The sequence below is a fragment of the Orcinus orca genome, chromosome 3, assembly GCF_937001465.1.
Source record: "Orcinus orca chromosome 3, mOrcOrc1.1, whole genome shotgun sequence".
Lineage (NCBI taxonomy): Eukaryota > Metazoa > Chordata > Mammalia > Artiodactyla > Delphinidae > Orcinus > Orcinus orca.
The window spans coordinates 136,252,931-136,270,060 of NC_064561.1; the positions used below are offsets into that span (position 1 = coordinate 136,252,931).

Consider the following 17,130-nt stretch of genomic DNA (forward strand, 5'->3'; position numbering starts at 1 on the left):
CCCACTCTTTGCTTGTCAAATATGCAAATCCTCAACAGAGAATTTCCCACTGTGGATGTTACAAAAGTGGAAAAAGCAGTATTAAGTTAAATATAAATATCACATTTTACAAAGAAATATAAATGTTCACAAGACTCAAAGAATAGTGCTGAAAGTGCAGGACTTTCCCTCTACCTCCAATCTTTCCTCTAATACCTACACCTGTCCTGCCTCAGCATCCATACATACAGAGGAAACATCACTATGAGAAAGGACCATTCTGTACTGCTGAATAGTAGAAAAGAAATTAACTGTGCTTTATATCACCTAGCTGAAAACATATGAGAGATCTGAAATTAACTGCAATTGATACCTGTTCGACTTGTCTTCAAAGTTACCCATGACATTTTTTGAAAGTTTGTTAGCCAGAAAATAATGTAAAAATATCACAATGACTAAACTTACCCTTGTGAATCAATTAACTACTACCCCATTCCTTTCTTTCTCATAATACTCTCCTCAAATCTGAAAAATTATTGGGTAAATAAGATGCCTCAAAATGGCATATATCACGGAGTTTCACATTCATCACATACCTTTATAAATCATTTTTTTTATATCACTGACATTATTGTGCTGGGAAATCAAGACGATATCAATCTTAAAATTAGCCATGTAACGTTTAAATGAATAACAACATCAAGGGTAATATTTACTTTTGATTTACCTTGTCAGGGCAATAGGCAAAATTAATAGGTAAATTTTTACCTCTATTATCTCTTGGAGGAGGATCATTCTTAATAGAAGCCACAGTCCGTCGATTCTATAGAAAAGAAAATGTTCATTTTACTTTCTCTCTTTACTCCTCATATATATGTCTATCATAATCAGCTTCCTTTATTTATTTATTTTTTGCTGTTTTTTTTATTGTGGTTTCAATGGAGAAATACATCATCCACTCACAAAATAGCTCTTGAAAAATACAAGTACAGATACTATAACACAAAGCAAACTCTAGTCATGAGACACTACGTACATCATGCGAAACCAACAGTCTGATCTCCAGGTTATGAAAACTAGAATTAAAAAGTCACTACACAGAAAAGGTCCAAGTTCCCAGCTTGGCAAAACTTGGGTGCGGTTACATGAAATGCTTAATAAACTGAATTCTTTTTCCCCAATGTGTGAACAAAATGACAAGACTAAGTCTGTACCTGGCAATTTCAATCTAACTCTGAAGCTACACAGAACACACAGACACCTTGTAGACTTCACCTGTTAGTCTGACCATCTTTTCTTCTTAGGTGGTAGGAGGAAAGGCAAGGTGACTGTGCAGAGCAAAGATATGGGACGTAGAAGTACTGTATACTAGACATTACAAAGTATGGTGAAAAGAAAGCCTCAATTAATGCATAGTCTAAGGGGGAAAAGACTACACTCCAACTTTGGAAAGTTAATTTAGAAGGATAGGGGAAGAGTTTAAGTAATTACAGTTTAACATGAAAAATGTACGTGTGATAGAATGGAACACAATAGAGGATTCATAAAACATGCTCATCAGAAAAATCTGTTGGGTTTGCTTTGTCCAGATTAAGAAAGAATAACTAAGCTTATCAACATCTGGCATCCCTCATATTCTGTAAAGATGAATGCACTGCTGCTTACTTATGTGGAATTATTTATTGACAGGATAAAACAAAATGAAAAAAGGAGTAGAGAGCTGACTAGATGTCAAGTGCTTGCTAGAAATGATTTTTAAACGTTTCTACATGTAAAATTTACTGACAAATTTTAGTCAACCATTTAAAAATCAAAATTTGTTTAAAATTCTTGGAGAAAATGCCTTTTTGCCCACATGTTTAAAATTGAAAATCAACTTTACTATAGACAGGAGTTTTGTGGAGCGTACAAAATTCCTCATATTTAGAGATCAAATGGCCATCCAAGATAGATATCATGTTTCACAGGCATTATTTTTAGTCACCCTAAAATTTCAGCCATGGGACCAAAAGTTAGTGTTCTGTGCCATGTGGCCACAGGGTCACTGCTTTCACATCATGGCTTAAGAAAATACTGGCATTTCGTTTTTTATGAAAGAAGTCCTACCTTATGCATACAAGCAAAAAGGGGAAAAGAAAAAGAACGGGGAGGGAGCAAAACCTTTGTTTCAAAGACAAGATACTGAAGGCAAAAGAATGTGGAGCTTTAACAAGCTCAAAGAAAAATATTCGCTGGCTGATCGCTGATTTGGATGCACTCTAAACAATTCTATAAACAAAACCAATATAGCATTTCTTAATCATGACCCCATCAAAACGAAGTATCTCCTAATTATTCTTTCAATGTCAAATATATACCCTAGAGTTGACATTTCATTTTTAAAGGTTACAGCTACCTCATAGGGACTGAACTAGATGTACTCTTATCCTTTCTCTGAAGTACAACAGTACACCACTGCACAATGGCATCCAATTTGAAAACTAATGGTAAAGGAAATTCTTCAGGAAAAAATGAAAATCTATCAAGCTTAAAATCTAAAATTAGTTCTACTTTCTAATAAAAAAAAATACATAAAAGTGCATCATCAGAATAAGGAATTCTTATGCCAGCTTGTATTGCAAATTTTCCAAACAATGCAGCAAACATAAACCCAGTCCACATGTCAATTATGAATACAAACACAGCTTGAGGTTTTTTTTTTTTTAAAGGCAGTAATTTTTTGAAATAGTTAATGCAACTGTTGCTAACACAATTATCACAGTACTCCCGGCTTCACATACTAACCTGGACTTCCGATCAAGTGCTGATTAGTCCAGTAAGGGAGGTCACAAAAAAAACCTAAATCCATTTTCAGTCATGTCTAGTCTTGTACCCTCCATTCTCCTTTCTTAGCATTTGAAGACAACAGGTTGAGTTGGCAGATATTGTTTATGGGCCCCTGAGGTTGTTTTTACCGATTCAGTCTCAGTTTTATTGAATTCCTGATAACAGAAATAGGATTTGCAGGGAGAGCAGGCCTATCAGAAAGGTCTGTACTGGATGTTTTCTGAGAGGCCAACAGAGAAGCCGCTGTCTGAATGGTTTCCTTTTTTTTTTTTAATAAATTTATTTTTTATTTTTGGCTGCGTTGGGTCTTTGTTGTTGTGCACAGGCTTTCTCTAGTTGCAGTGAGTGGGGGCTACTCTTCATTGCAGTGCGTGGGCTTCTCATTGCGGTGGCTTCTCTTGTTGCGGAGCATGGGCTCTAGGTGCACAGGCTTTAGTAGTTGCGGCTCGTGGGCTCTACAGCGCAGGCTCAGTAGTTGTGGCGCACGGGCTTAGTTGCTCTGCGCATGTGGGATCTTCCCAGACCAGGGCTCGAATCGGTGTCCCCTGCATTGGCAGGCAGATTCTTAAGCACTGCGCCACCAGGGAAGCCCAATCTGAATGGTTTCTGATTGAGTTGTACTTGTCTCTGTATCAAGTTCCTCCTTTGTTTCTGTTTTATCATGCCCACTCAAAGCAAGACAGCATCTTCACTTGTCTCATCCTCTTCTGTTTTGGTTTTCTTGGGACTCTCTTCTTTATGAGATGAGAATGTCCTTTTGACTCCTACTATAGGATTAGGTGTCTTTGTTGCTGCATTTTCTGAAGGTCTTGGTGGTGGGTTTATCAGACGTGTTGAAGAAACAACTCTGGAGACCGTAGGCTTTGGTGGTGAAGAAATGGCTGGCTGTGTGGCAGTCTGAGGAATGCTTTCACTTGATGTACCCCCTGAGTTTTCATGGGCATTTACCTGTGGCACAGAAACTTCAGTAGCCTGTATGTTGGTCATAGATGCTGCTGTTACAACTGGAGCAGGACTGTTTCTGCCCTGAGAACTGCCAGAACTGTTCAATGTACTGGTCTTCATAGCACTGGTAGGTGAAGGCACAGACATGCTGTTATCACTGTCCACAGACAAGTCAAGCCTGCTGTCATTCAGAGGTGTCAACCAGACACCTTTTGTTGAACACTTTTTCTTTTTCTGAAGCACATGATTAGGCAGTAGTTGATGGAGTTGCTTTCTTCTTACATGCATTGCAGCAATTTTCATGTCCACCTCAAACATCTTGCTGTTTATTGCTTGCCTATAAAGACTGAATATCGTAGGTGAGACCAACACTGAGATTTTCAGAGTTTTCTGTTTTTTTACAACACTAACCCAATCACCCACATTGTGCGAAATTCTTCCTTGTCAGGATTTTCTTTGGGTGCTGGAAGTGACTGGGGATTCACATGAGCCAGTGTAATAAATTCATTCTTCTCCAAACTTCCAATCAGGATTCAGATTTTTTTTTTTTTTTTGGCGGTACGCGGCCCTCTCACTGTTGTGGCCTCTCCCATTGCAGAGCACAGGCTCCGGACGTGCAGGCTCAGCGGTCATGGCTCACGGGCCTAGCAGCTCCGTGGCATGTGGGATCTTCCTGGACCGGGGCACGAACCCGTGTCCCCTGCATTGGCAGGTGGACTCTCAACCACTGAGCCACCAGGGAAACCCAGGATTTGGATTTTTGATTCCACCAAGTCCACCCATTTTAGGCGTTGTTTTCAGTTGGTACACTTGCTAAAGTACAATATAATGCTTGTTCTTTTGAAAGAAGTTGGAGCTTCAGAAAGTTTAGACCACTCTGCCTTACTAAGCAATATTTAATCTGTGATAGCAAGATCTTGTTTAAATTCCTCAACCATGACCATCCGTGTTGAAACGCATACATTGTACGTGGAGTTCTGTTGTGGGTATGGTGGTGTAATTATAGGCAGAAGATGGTACCTATCACTGGGATTTACCCTTGGGTCCCATACAGGCAAATTAAGACTGCATTCTTCAGGCTGTTTCAATAGGACTGGATTTGGCCATTCCCATTTAGAAAATATCAAGAAAAGTTTATGTACAAGAGTTGATGCTATTGCATTTGGATAAAGCTGGCAAGTTCTTGCTACTAGCATAGCCCAGGAAACACCACTGAGGAAACCTAATATATTGGAATAGATGTTGTGGCATTTGGCCCACAGTTTGATAGCTCTCAGGGTTAACCTGAAGTTGTCAATGTTTGGTACTAGATGCAAAATTTCATCGGTTACCCTGCAACCGTTAAGACTCCCTATGCATCTTAGATCTAAATTTTTAAGCAGACTGTCATCTCTTAAGTCCAAGTCTTCTGGAATAGTCTGCAGTGATAATCTTGCAAACAAAATATCAATCTCTATCCCATCAAAACACAGTTTGATAACTGGTACAAGTGCCTCTTCAACAGCTCTTAAATCTTGTACTTCTTCCTGTAATTTCAACTTATAGAATGAGGTGAAAAAGTCACTTCGATCAACATGTCTTGGTGCAACACACAATGCAACAATATCGGCACCTTCTGTATGTACTCCTAATCTATAAGATCCAAATGTAAAAATTTTTCCACCAACCTTTTCAACTACAGATCGTGGAAGAGTCTTGCTTTCACTGATTTCTCATATCCACTCTTTTACCAGGTTATTTAATTTTCCCAAAATTAAAGTCCTCTTCCTCTTCAAAAAGAAAGCTCCTCTTCCTCTTCAAAAACGCTAGAGGGCTTCAGAGTCTCAAACAGTTTCTGTGTAAGTAGGGAGTCAGTCTCCTTGGGGGCTGCTAAGCTGATGGGAGAGGTAATGCCACAGTGCTTCTGTGGCGGCTGTGTTTGCAGTGATCCCTGCGTTGTAACTGGAACTGGCATATCTCCTGAGGTGGCAACGCCCAGTCACTCCCCACCCCACCCCCCGAAACCGCTGCCATGCTGGGCAAGATCCACTGAGGCAGGGGTGGGGGGTGGGGGGATGTTTAAGCACTTCTCCTTCCCCTTCATCCTAACATGGCCTCAACTTCCTTTAATTAAACATAAGTGGGTAGACATACAATAATATAAAACTAAATGAAAAAAAGGGAAAAAATAAATGACGAAAAACTAAAATTATCTTCTGATAAACTATCACTAATGTCATCAATATTCAAGTTGTTTTTATATGAGTATCCTGCCACTGCCCCAAAATATTCAGGAATGAAAACGAGCCAGGCACTGTTCTAAGGACCTTATATGTATTAATCCATTTAATCTTCACAACAACCCTGTGACATCATTATTATTGCTATTCTGGTTTCACAGATGAGGAAAGTGAAGCAAAGAAGGATTAAGTAATTTTATTAAAGTGTGTGTTTTTTAATCATCATGCTATCCTGCCAAAATCATGTAATACACTTCATCTCTGGATGTCAGGGGTAAATAACAAAATACTAGTTTTAGACAACTTACAGCCCATTGTTAAACTGAAACATCAAAATACTATGGAATGCACACTGTCGGTTTTTACTAAAAGGTTTCATTAGACTTTCAAAGACTTCAACACTGCATAGATAGGGCAGCAAGTTTTTGGTCCTATTATTTATTTACCAAGACTTTATTTTATTCACCTAAGAAAAAAATATCAAATAATGCAGTGGGTCTCAGTGCTAACTGCACGTTCAAATCAGATGGGTACTGCTAAAAGGATATTGATGCTAGGGCCACCCTTTTTTTTTTTAAACTATCTATCTATCTATCTATCTATCTATCTATCTATCTATCTATTTTATGGCTGCATTGGGCCTTCATTGCTGTGCACAGGTGGGCTTTCTCTAGCTGCAGAGAGTGGGGGCTACTCTTCGCTGCAGGGCTTCTCATTGTGGTGGCTTCTCTTGTACAGCATAGGCTCTAGCAACGTGGGCTTCAGTAGTTGTGGCACATGGGCTCAGTAGTTGTGGCTCATGGGCTCTAGAGCGTAGGCTCAGTAGTTGTGGTGCATGGGCTTAGCTGCTCCGCAGCATGTGGGATCTTCCCGGACCAGGGCTCGAACCCGTGTCCCCTGCATTGGCAGATGGATTCTTAACCACTGAGCCACCAGGGAAATCCCAGGGCCACCCTTTAGATAAAATAAAACTGAACCTCTGCGAGTGGGTCTAGGAATCAATATATTCTAAAAAATTTCCAGGTGATTCTAATGCACACCAAAAGTTGCTAATTATATTCCAAGAAGGATAAACTATGATGATCATTCAAGGTTGTGAAGCCAAGTATGAAAAACAGTCCACTAACAAGGGGTAACTAACTAATGACCTGTAAGCAGTGACTCTCAATATGTTGAATTTATATAAATTGAAAATCTGTCTTATGGTCATATGCATGGTTTAAAAAGCACAATGTTTTGTTGATATTGTTGAGTTTATATCATATTATATGTGGATGCTTATGTATGTCTTCCCTGCAAGATAGTGAGTTCCTATAGGGCTAAAGTCATGTCATATTAATCTTTGTAGAAGATAAAATCAACAATGTAGTAAGAACTTTTGATTATTTTATTTTATTTATTTTTGGCTGCATTGAGTCTTCGTTGCTGCACCCGGGCTTTCTCTAGTTGCAGCAAGTGGGGGTTAGTCTTCGTTGTGGTGTGTGGGCTTCTCATTGTGGTGGCTTCTCTTGTTTCAGAGCACAAGCTCTAGGTGCGCGGGCTTCAGTAGTGGCATGTGGATTCAGTAGTTGCGGCTCTCAGGCTCTAGAGCGCAAACTCAGGAGTTGTGGTGCAAGGGCTTAGTTGCCCCACAGCATGTGGGATCTTCGAACCCATGTCCCCTGCATTGGCAGGCGAATTCTTAACCACTGTGCCACCAGGGAAGTCCATGTAGTAAGAATTTTGAACACAAAGAATTGCAGATTTAACAACTGCGAGGGACTATCTGATTTAAAGAGTTGTATTCTGATACAAAGTTTTAACACAGAGACATTTCAATAGAGAGGAAGAGGAATTATCTTTTAAAATAATAAAAATCACATGCCTTTTATTTTTGTGAAGATAAAACTGTTAGGGGGCATAGCATGGTTTTAAAATTTATAAATAAATTATTCTTCACAGATAATACAGAAATAGTTACACTACAATCTGTCATTTCCCATTTTTTTAATAAATGTAAATAGCAGAATTACTATTTCAAAAGACTATTAAAATGGGAATTTATTATGAATAAGAAACTCATTTTTTTTTTATCAAAGTCATATGTATTCACTCAACAAATATTATTAGCAAGCAAATGGTTTCGACCCATGTCTCCTAAGAAACAATTAGTCTTAGGAAAAATCCTAATCAAGCATGGAATTTCTAGGATCTTACCTAATGATCGTCATAATTGTGAATTAGATAACTGTTCGATCCTTGAAAGTATGTGTGTATATACACGCATGTAGATGGCAGAAAGAATTAAGGTTTTTCTAAAAAAGCAAACAAATACTTAAACATACTCTTCACAGTCCCATTTCAAACCAAAATACACACACACCCTGCTCTGAATTTGCATCACTAACCTTTACAATTTTGTTTACTTTGGCTGAGGATGCTGGAGGTGGGGGTGTCTCTGGACTGGGCTCAATTTCTTCATCTGGTACAAGGTCAGGGTTAAGTGAAAAGATGCTCTCCAGGTCAATCTGTTTGATAAAATGCATATATTTTGAGAGTGAATTTGGACAATTAACCTCTCATTTTCAAATAAATTTATACACAGAGAATAAATGTTAAACAATTTCAGCCTAAGGAACATTATTACCTTGAAAATTAAATTATCTAGAATTATAACCCACATATATTTAAAAGAATCTCTCTTAAGTTAGTACTTTGTGGTCTTGATCATATGTCCAATCACATAAGATATGCAGGAGGAATCTACCTTTTTATCAGTGAAATTTTTTAATCACTTGAAAGTTTTTCAAGAATGATAAAGGATACATGCACTATATTAAACTATACAGTTTTCTGTTTTGTTTCATATTCAGAATCTTGATTATAAGACTAGAAATAAAATTCAACCCAGTGATCATACCTCTTTGCCTTTTGTATCTCCATTTTCTATCCATTCAACAGTTACACTTTCATTATCTTCATTTAAAGATGTTACCATTGCTTGATGTATTCGGCCTAAGTGAGAATAAAATATACACTTTAAAATGCCACAAATTATGGTATTCCTAAATACTGTCAAAAACAATTTTATAATTTACAAACTTACAAAACTATGATACTACTTTCCTTACAAGGGATTTCCACAGATTCTCAGGATTAGGGAATGAATTTTATCTATGGGACCATAAATCAATTTGCCAATTGTCAAGACCAGGAACTCACTATGAGCCAACAGTGATTCTGAAGAACACAGAACAAAAATTAATGAAGCAATTTTTTAATACTACGTAGATATAAATACTTTTAAATTTCACTATCATATACTGTACAATTGATCAAATTGTTTTAAAATTATTAAGAAAAGGAATCTGAGTCCAAAAAGTTTGGGAAATACTAATTAAAAATGTTCTCTAAATCCATTCCACTCCTTACTTTCTTTGACGACTACAGTATTTACCATCTATACAGAGAAGATGTTATATATTATGTATTAAACTTGTTTTCCCTCTCCTAATAGACTGTGGATCTTACCTGTTAATAACTATAGATTTAAATATTTTACATTTTTACATAATATTCCATTATGTTTATCACAACTTATTTAATACCTATTGATGGTCAGTTAGGTTTGTGCAACTTTTTTTACTATTATAAACATTGCAAAAAATACTATTGCACATGCTGTCATGCACTTGTCATCACACAGATCAACAGATATATATATATACATATATATATACACACACAGGAGTATGAGTACTGCGTGTGTATGTGTATTTTTTCACTTATTTCATCTGTTTTCATCTTACCCACCCATTTGATTATTAGTCAAGTAAGGATGGGAATTATTTGTTATATATCTGCATCTTCAATATTATGTAATAAAATGCTGAACGTATGGAATTTTCATATGTATTTCCTAAATGAAATCTTTGAGGCATCTATAATTTATCTTAGAATAATTTACAGCTCTAAAATCTTTTTAAAATCCAGATATATAGTATATAAAACAATGTTATTGTAATAACAAGGCATACGGTATCTTTAAAGAAAATATGAATACTAATAAGTTTATAAGTATTACTGTCTATGTATGAAGTTACTGTCAATCAATATTTTTTCTATATGGGCTCATATAAAAATTTGAAGAAGAAATAAATATAATCTTGTTAAAAATTCAAACTTTGAAGATTTAAGTACATACTCTCAGCTTTAATACTGGTGCTTTTTTATGTTTTTTGTTTGTTTTGTTATAAATTTTATTTATTTATTTAGTTAGTTTTGGCTGAGTTGGATCTTCGTGGCTGCATGTGGGCTTTCTCTAGTTGCAGTGAGCGGGGGCTACTCTTCATTGCGGTGCACAGGCTTCTCACTGCAGTGGCTTCTCTTGCACGGGCTCTAGGCATGCGAGCTTCAGTAGCTGTGGTGCATGGGCTCAGTAGTTGTGGCTCGTGGGCTCTAGAGCGCAGGCTCAGTAGGTGTGGTGCACGGGCTTAGTTGCTCTGCAGCATGTGGGATCTTCCCGGACCAGGGATCGAACCCATGTCCCCTGCATTGGCAGGCAGATTCTTAACCACAGTGCCACCAGGGAAGCCCTGGTGCTTTTTTAAAAGCTAAAATATGTACTGGCAACCTTTCCATGACAGATCAACATTAATTTTAACAATTTCATAGCATTCTATAAAAGGAATGCATCATAATTTATTCCTTTACTAGAAGTAATTTAAATTGTTTCCAATTGTTTGCCATTACAAGATGCTGCACTGAGTATATGTACATAGGTGTGACTGTTTTCATAAATAAAATTTCTAGAAGCATACTGGGTTAAGGAGATTGAAATTTTGATAGATATTTGAAAATTGCTCTCCATTTATATTCCCATCAACAATGGGACCTATTCCTCCATACCCTATCAACACTGAGCATCATCAGTTTAAAATACTTTTACCAACATGATAGACTAGATCTTTCTTTAAGCTACTACTTTGTGAGCACATATATGTCAGAGACTGGCTCATTTAATCTACATTGGTTCATTCAACATAACAAACATACCTATGAAGTGGCTACCTCCCTTTTTAAAATGAAGAAACTGAAGCTCATGGTTATACAGCTAATAACTAACACGGATTTGAACCTCAGTCAGATGCAAAAGCACTTGCTATTATTACTATGCTTCTCTTCTCTCCTAAATCAAGCTGATGGGGAAGAAGCCTGTGTGGCTTAAATTCCAAATACCCCTGTAAAAATTCATAAACTGTAGCATAGACTCTCAACCCTCACTGTGCACCAAAAACTCCTAGGGAGATTTTTTACAAAATAAAATGATGATGCCCGAGTTTTACCCCCAGATACTGTCATTTCTTACCAGTTCCACGGAAATCACCTTGCTGTAAGCCACCAAGGCCTTGATCTTGGATTATTGCAATTCTCTCCCAACTACTCTCTCTCTTCTACCAGATTTGCCCTACTGCCTATTCTCCATAGAACAGCCTAAACATTCCTGGTAAAAACTAAGATTATTCCTTTGCTCAAAACTTTCCAGTGGCTCCCCATCTCACAGAGTAAAAGCCAAAGTCCTTCCAAAGGCCTTTTAATGTCATATAACAAAGACCTACATGATCTGACCCCTCATTACCTCTGTGACCTCGTTCATCCCTGACTATGGTAATTCTCCAGTTTTACTGACTGATCCCTATCTCACACAGTATTCTCCCTCCCTCCAAAACAGTTCTAAGTGGGTCAAGGACTAAAATGTGAAAGACAAATGTAAAAGCAACTGAGTAACTCGCGGTGCCATTTACTCAGATTAAGTGTACCTTAGAGGAGAAGCAAGTGTCGGGGGTGGGGAAACGATGAGCTGGAAAAGACTGAGAGGATTCAAGGAAGAGGATTAAAAAAAGGGAAATCAGATAATGCTCACTGAAATTTGATTTGGACAGAAATCAGGTAAATAACCAGTACAAATAGTATATGTCAGTTGGGTCCTCTGGGAAGCAGATGTTGAGACAGCTATGAGGACAAGAGGTTTATTGTGAAAGATAAAAGGAGAAGGAAACAGGACTGGTCATGGAAAACTTTCAGACTATGATGCCTATCTGAAACCTCTGAAAGAAAGGGGACATAAAGCAGGATTGAGCAAAGAAAGCCTCAGACCTTGATGCGGATCTGACAGTCTTGGCCAACCCATCAGGGAGCTCCAGAGCAAAGACTGACCATTAGAGGAGTGCCACACTGGGCCTAGTACTCACACCATGCTCAGTCACTAGCTGGAGGTTTCCCAGGAAACACAAGGCCTCAGCTCAAAAACTATGGAGCCTTGAAGATATTAACAGCTGAGGCTGTCAGCTAAATGTACTCCCTGAAGCTGAAGAAGTTTTTTTCAAAGGGGGATCCAAGCAGTGTATCTATGATTGCCACAGGATGTGAACAAGAGAAAGATTGAGTTTAACTGGTAATGGAAGCAGAGAGTAGACCCCAGAGAGCCATGAGCTGCCCTGCTATCCAGCATTACAATCTAAGAGGAGCTACCATCTCCATAACACGAGTAGTGAGGCTGAGACCCAACAGCCACTCCCCCCCCACCCCACCGCCCTTGGCAGCCTCACAACAGTAACACCCACTAGTGGGGACAAGAAGATTATTGCTACAAAGGTTTTGGGAAAAGTGAAGTGGTTTAATATAACACATTGACACGATTTCATCAATAGGAAATGACTCCAAAGAAGATGCATTTGAACAATGGACTACCATAAAGAATAACTTCCAGTAGGAAATGGAGAGGCTGTGGTTGAGGTTGTTGAAGAGTACAGATAGAGGTCTCCATGCAATTCCCAACAGAACTACCACAATAATGAGAATAGAGAAAAGCACATGCATGTTTCAAAAGGCAAGACCAACACCACCATTCTTATTGTTAAGCATCTAACACAATATTCCAACATTCCTAAGGAGGGAGAAGTGACTTAGTGTACTGATACTAAGTGAGTGAGGAGAGGCAGACCAGTGGGACAATGTCTGTATTAGGATCACAGATTAGGATTTCACAGGGACTTTAATCTCGAAGGACAGCCTTAGAGAGATCAGTAAGGAAAAGGATAAAGAAAATCACGGAGATAACACCCAGTATCAGCAGTCTTCTCAACAATGGTACCTCCACAACTTCCATTACTAATGCAAACACCCAGAAAGCATTAAGCCACAAGTCAGGAGAGTCAAAAGCAGCTGATCCACCAGTTAAGATGAAGCTCTAGACATCTAGTAGGGCAGGACTGAGAAAATGTTGGCTTATCTCTACCATAGTCCAGTTTACTCAACCAACAAGAAATGAGTGTGTTGTTTATGGTTTCCTTTGTTGTGCAAAAGCTTTTAAGTTTCATTAGGTCCCATTTGTTTATTTTTGTTTTTATTTCCATTTCTCTAGGAGGTGGGTCAAAAAGGATCTTGCTGTGATTTATGTCATAGAGAGTTCTCCCTATGTTTTCCTCTAAGAGTTTGATAGTGTCTGGCCTTACATTTAGGTCTCTAATCCATTTTGAGTTTATTTTTGTGTATGGTGTTAGGGAGTGTTCTAATTTCATTCTTTTACATGTACCTGTCCAGTTTTCCCAGCACCACTTATTGAAGAGGCTGTCTTTTCTCCACTGTATATTCTTGCCTCCTTTATCAAAGATAAGGTGACCATATGTGCGTGGGTTTATCTCTGGGCTTTCTAACCTGTTCCATTGGTCTATATTTCTGTTTTTGTGCCAGTACCATACTGTCTTGATTACTGTAGCTTTGTAGTATAGTCTGAAGTCAGGGAGCCTGATTCCTCCAGCTCCATTTTTTATTCTCAAGATTGCTTTGGCTATTCGGGGTCTTTTGTGTTTCCATACAAATTGTGAAATTGAGGTGGATGGACCTAGAGTCTGTCATACAGAGTGAAGTAAGTCAGAAAGAGAAAAACAAATACCATATGCTAACACACATATATATAGAATCTAAAAAAAAAAAAAAAGGTCATTAAGTACCTAGGGGTAAGACGGGGATAAAGACACAGACCTACTAGAGCATAGACTTGAGGATATGGGGAGGAGGAAGGGTAAGCTGTGACAAAGTGAGAGAGTGGCATGGACATATATACACTACCAAACATAAAATACATCGCTAGTGGGAAGCAGCTGCATAGTACAGGGAGATCAGCTAGGTGGTTTGTGACCACCTAGAGGGGTGGGATAGGGAGGGTGGGAGAGAGGGAGACGCAAGAGGGAAGAGATATGGGAACATATGTATATGTATAACTGATTCACTTTGTTATAAAGCAGAAACTAACACACCACTGTAAAGCAATTATACTCCAATAAAGACGTTAAAAAAAGAAATGAGTGTGAAATTCCAGCAATAAGAAATGAATAAAAAGACTGGATCTGAATGAACAAATGAAGTGTTAAGTGTTTGCTTTTTGCCAGGGGATCAGGTAACTAGAAATATCTGGAGTACCTATGCAGCATGGGAGGCTTTATTATTTTTACCAAATGATGTCTCTGAAAAAAAATTTCTAAGACTGAATTTTCCCAATATGCTTTTAAAGGTTTTTGTTTGTTTGTTTTATATATGGCTCAGTTGAGATACTCAAATATCTCATTTTTAATTGTAGTAAAAATTTACAATTTGATTTTTTCAAAAGTCAAATGGTAATCACCTGTTAACAAAGGTGTTAATAAAATAAAAAAAGGGACAGATATGAGATTTTTCAAAGGAAAAAAATCATTATGATTTAGTGATAAATAACATATAGGTATTATAGGAAAATTCTGAGCCTGGATGACTGGGAAAATGATGCTACTAGTGGTGGAACAATGATATACTTTCTCCTGAGTCTATGCTGTTAATTACAATCATGCACTGGTGTTATTAAGACAACTACAGATACAGAATTACAAGCTCAGAGTTAGAAATATTTCTAATCAGTGTTAGAAATACCTTTCCCTAGAACCTGTGACAATCTTTCCATGTGGCCCTCCAAATACTATCCTATTTCTCTGATTTGAGAAAATTCTTATACTCCATCCTAATTTGTTGTCCTTTGACTCTGATTCCCCATCGACTTTATTGTAAGTTATATCATACACACATCTACACTTTAAAAAAAAACAGAGCAAACACCTGTGTACCCACCATGAGCCAGGTTAAGAAACAGTACCTTTGAAACCCCGTATGTCCCCCTCCCTAAGTGAACCTCCCACTCCCTCTCCTTTTCCCCTCCACCAGAAGTAACCAATACCCTGATAGTTGAGATAATCATACTGTGGCTTTTCTCTATAGTTTTTTCATTTATAAATGTAACACACACAAAAATTTAAAGTTTGCCTATTTTTAAACTGTACATAAATAGACACTACTTGTAAGACCTCTTTCTTTCGGACAACACTATTTTTCCGAGATTCACTTATGTTGCTGTTCACTCATTTATGTTTACTCATTTATGTTCACTCATTTTCACTACATACGAATATGCCAAAATTTATCTATTCTACTACTGTTGATGGACATCTGCTTTTATGTTTTTGCTGTTAGGAAAATGGTGCTGTAGGCATTCCTATACATGTGTACTGATACAAATACACAAGTATTTCTGGAATATACAATGAGAAGAAATACAGAGTAGGAACATCTATAACTTTTCTAGTTAGCGTTAGGATGTCTCCTATAGTAACTGTAATTGCAAAGATTTGCAATACAGCTAGCAATTACTTCACATTCACAATAATACTTAGTATCTGTCAGATTTAATATATCATATTGTGGTTCTAATTTCTCTGACTAAATGAGGTTATGCCTATTTTGAGTTCCTTTGGCCATTTGGGCCTTTCATGTGTTTTTTAATTTTTTTACTACTTCTCTACAAAAATTCTCTATATATTCTTGCTAATAATCTTCTGTTATATGTTGTACCAAATACTTTCTCCAAAGTTGTGGCTTATCTTTTCAGTTTCTTTATGGTGTCTTTTGATGACTTTGATGGTTTTTGTTTGTTTGTTTGTTTTTTTAAGACGTTGGGGTAGGAGTTTAGTAATTTATTTATTTATTTTTGCTGTGTTGGGTCTTCGTTTCTGTGCGAGGGCTTTCTCTAGTTGTGGCAAGCGGGGGCCACTCTTCATCGCGGTGCACGGGCCTCTCACTATCGTGGCCTCTCTTGTTGCAGAGCACAGGCTCCAGACGCGCAGGCTCAGTAGTTGTGGCTCATGGGCCTAGCTGCTCCACGGCATGTGGGATCCTCCCAGACCAGGGCTCGAACCGGTGTCCCCTGCATTAGCAGGCAGATTCTCAACCACTGTGCCACCAGGGAAGAACCGAGTTTTTAATTTTAATGTAGTCAAATACATATATATATTTCTCAATTATGGCTTTTTATGTCATAAAATTCTTCCTGAGACTCAGGTCATTAAGACAGTTTCTTATATTTTCTTCTAAAGTTTTACAGGACTTACTGTATAGCACATGGAACTGTTCTCAATACCCTGTGTAATGACCTGTATGAGAAAAGAATCTGAAAAACAGTGGCTATATGTATAAGTATAAATGATACACTTTGCTATACAGCAGAAACTAATGCAACATTGTAAATCAACTATAGTCTAATAAAAAGTTTTTTTTAATAAAGTTTTACAAAGCCTTTTATATTCAGGACTGTAACCCACTGTAATTTTGATCTTTGTGTATGGTAACACAATTTCCATTTTTTCCCCATGGAAAACAAATTTTTCCAGCACCACTTCCTGAAAAGCCCTTCCTTCTGCTTATCTGCCTCGCCTTATTGTTCTTTAAGATTTTCTTTGATCTTCTTAGTCTTTTGCAGATCTGTATAAATTTTAGAATCAGCTTGTCAAGTTCCAAAAATAAAATAATAAAAAAAACCCTACCTGTTAGGATTCTGATTAGAATTGCATTGAATATTTTGTTTTAGATTTTTACATCATTATCAAGAGTAATACTAGCCAGCAGTGTTTCTTTCTCATACCAACCTTATTCTGGAATAGTTGGTATAAAATAAGAATTATTTGAAACTTGAGTGTTTGGTAGACGCTGGCTAAAACCATCTTGGCTTAGGGTTTTATTTGTGAGATGATTCAATTTCCTTAATATAGTATTATTGTAGTTTTCTATTCTTTACTGTTTTGATAATTATATTTTTCTAGGA

The 17,130-nt window shown here is 37.6% G+C and overlaps 2 protein-coding genes and 1 pseudogene across 5 annotated transcripts in view; all 3 read right to left on the minus strand.

Annotated features, from left to right (window-relative positions):
- KIF2A (kinesin family member 2A) overlaps positions 1 to 17,130 on the minus strand; it is a 72,061-nt gene that overhangs the window by 28,800 nt on the left and 26,131 nt on the right. For all 4 annotated transcript variants that reach the window (XM_004275188.3, XM_033437899.2, XM_004275189.3 and 1 more), the window contains exons 2-4: positions 8,869 to 8,963; positions 8,357 to 8,476; positions 748 to 802 (exon numbers count right to left, since the gene is read on the minus strand). In XM_004275188.3, the coding sequence (XP_004275236.1) occupies positions 748 to 802; positions 8,357 to 8,476; positions 8,869 to 8,963 (270 nt within the window). The remainder of the gene's footprint in view (positions 1 to 747; positions 803 to 8,356; positions 8,477 to 8,868; positions 8,964 to 17,130) is intronic.
- Positions 770 to 4,310, minus strand: LOC101274680 (poly(A) polymerase alpha-like; annotated as a pseudogene).
- On the minus strand, positions 4,632 to 5,719 carry LOC125960264 (poly(A) polymerase alpha-like). Its single transcript, XM_049707941.1, is given in 2 exon segments — positions 4,632 to 5,519; positions 5,522 to 5,719. Coding segments are annotated over 2 exon segments (1,056 nt in total). The 5' UTR covers positions 5,705 to 5,719; the 3' UTR covers positions 4,632 to 4,646.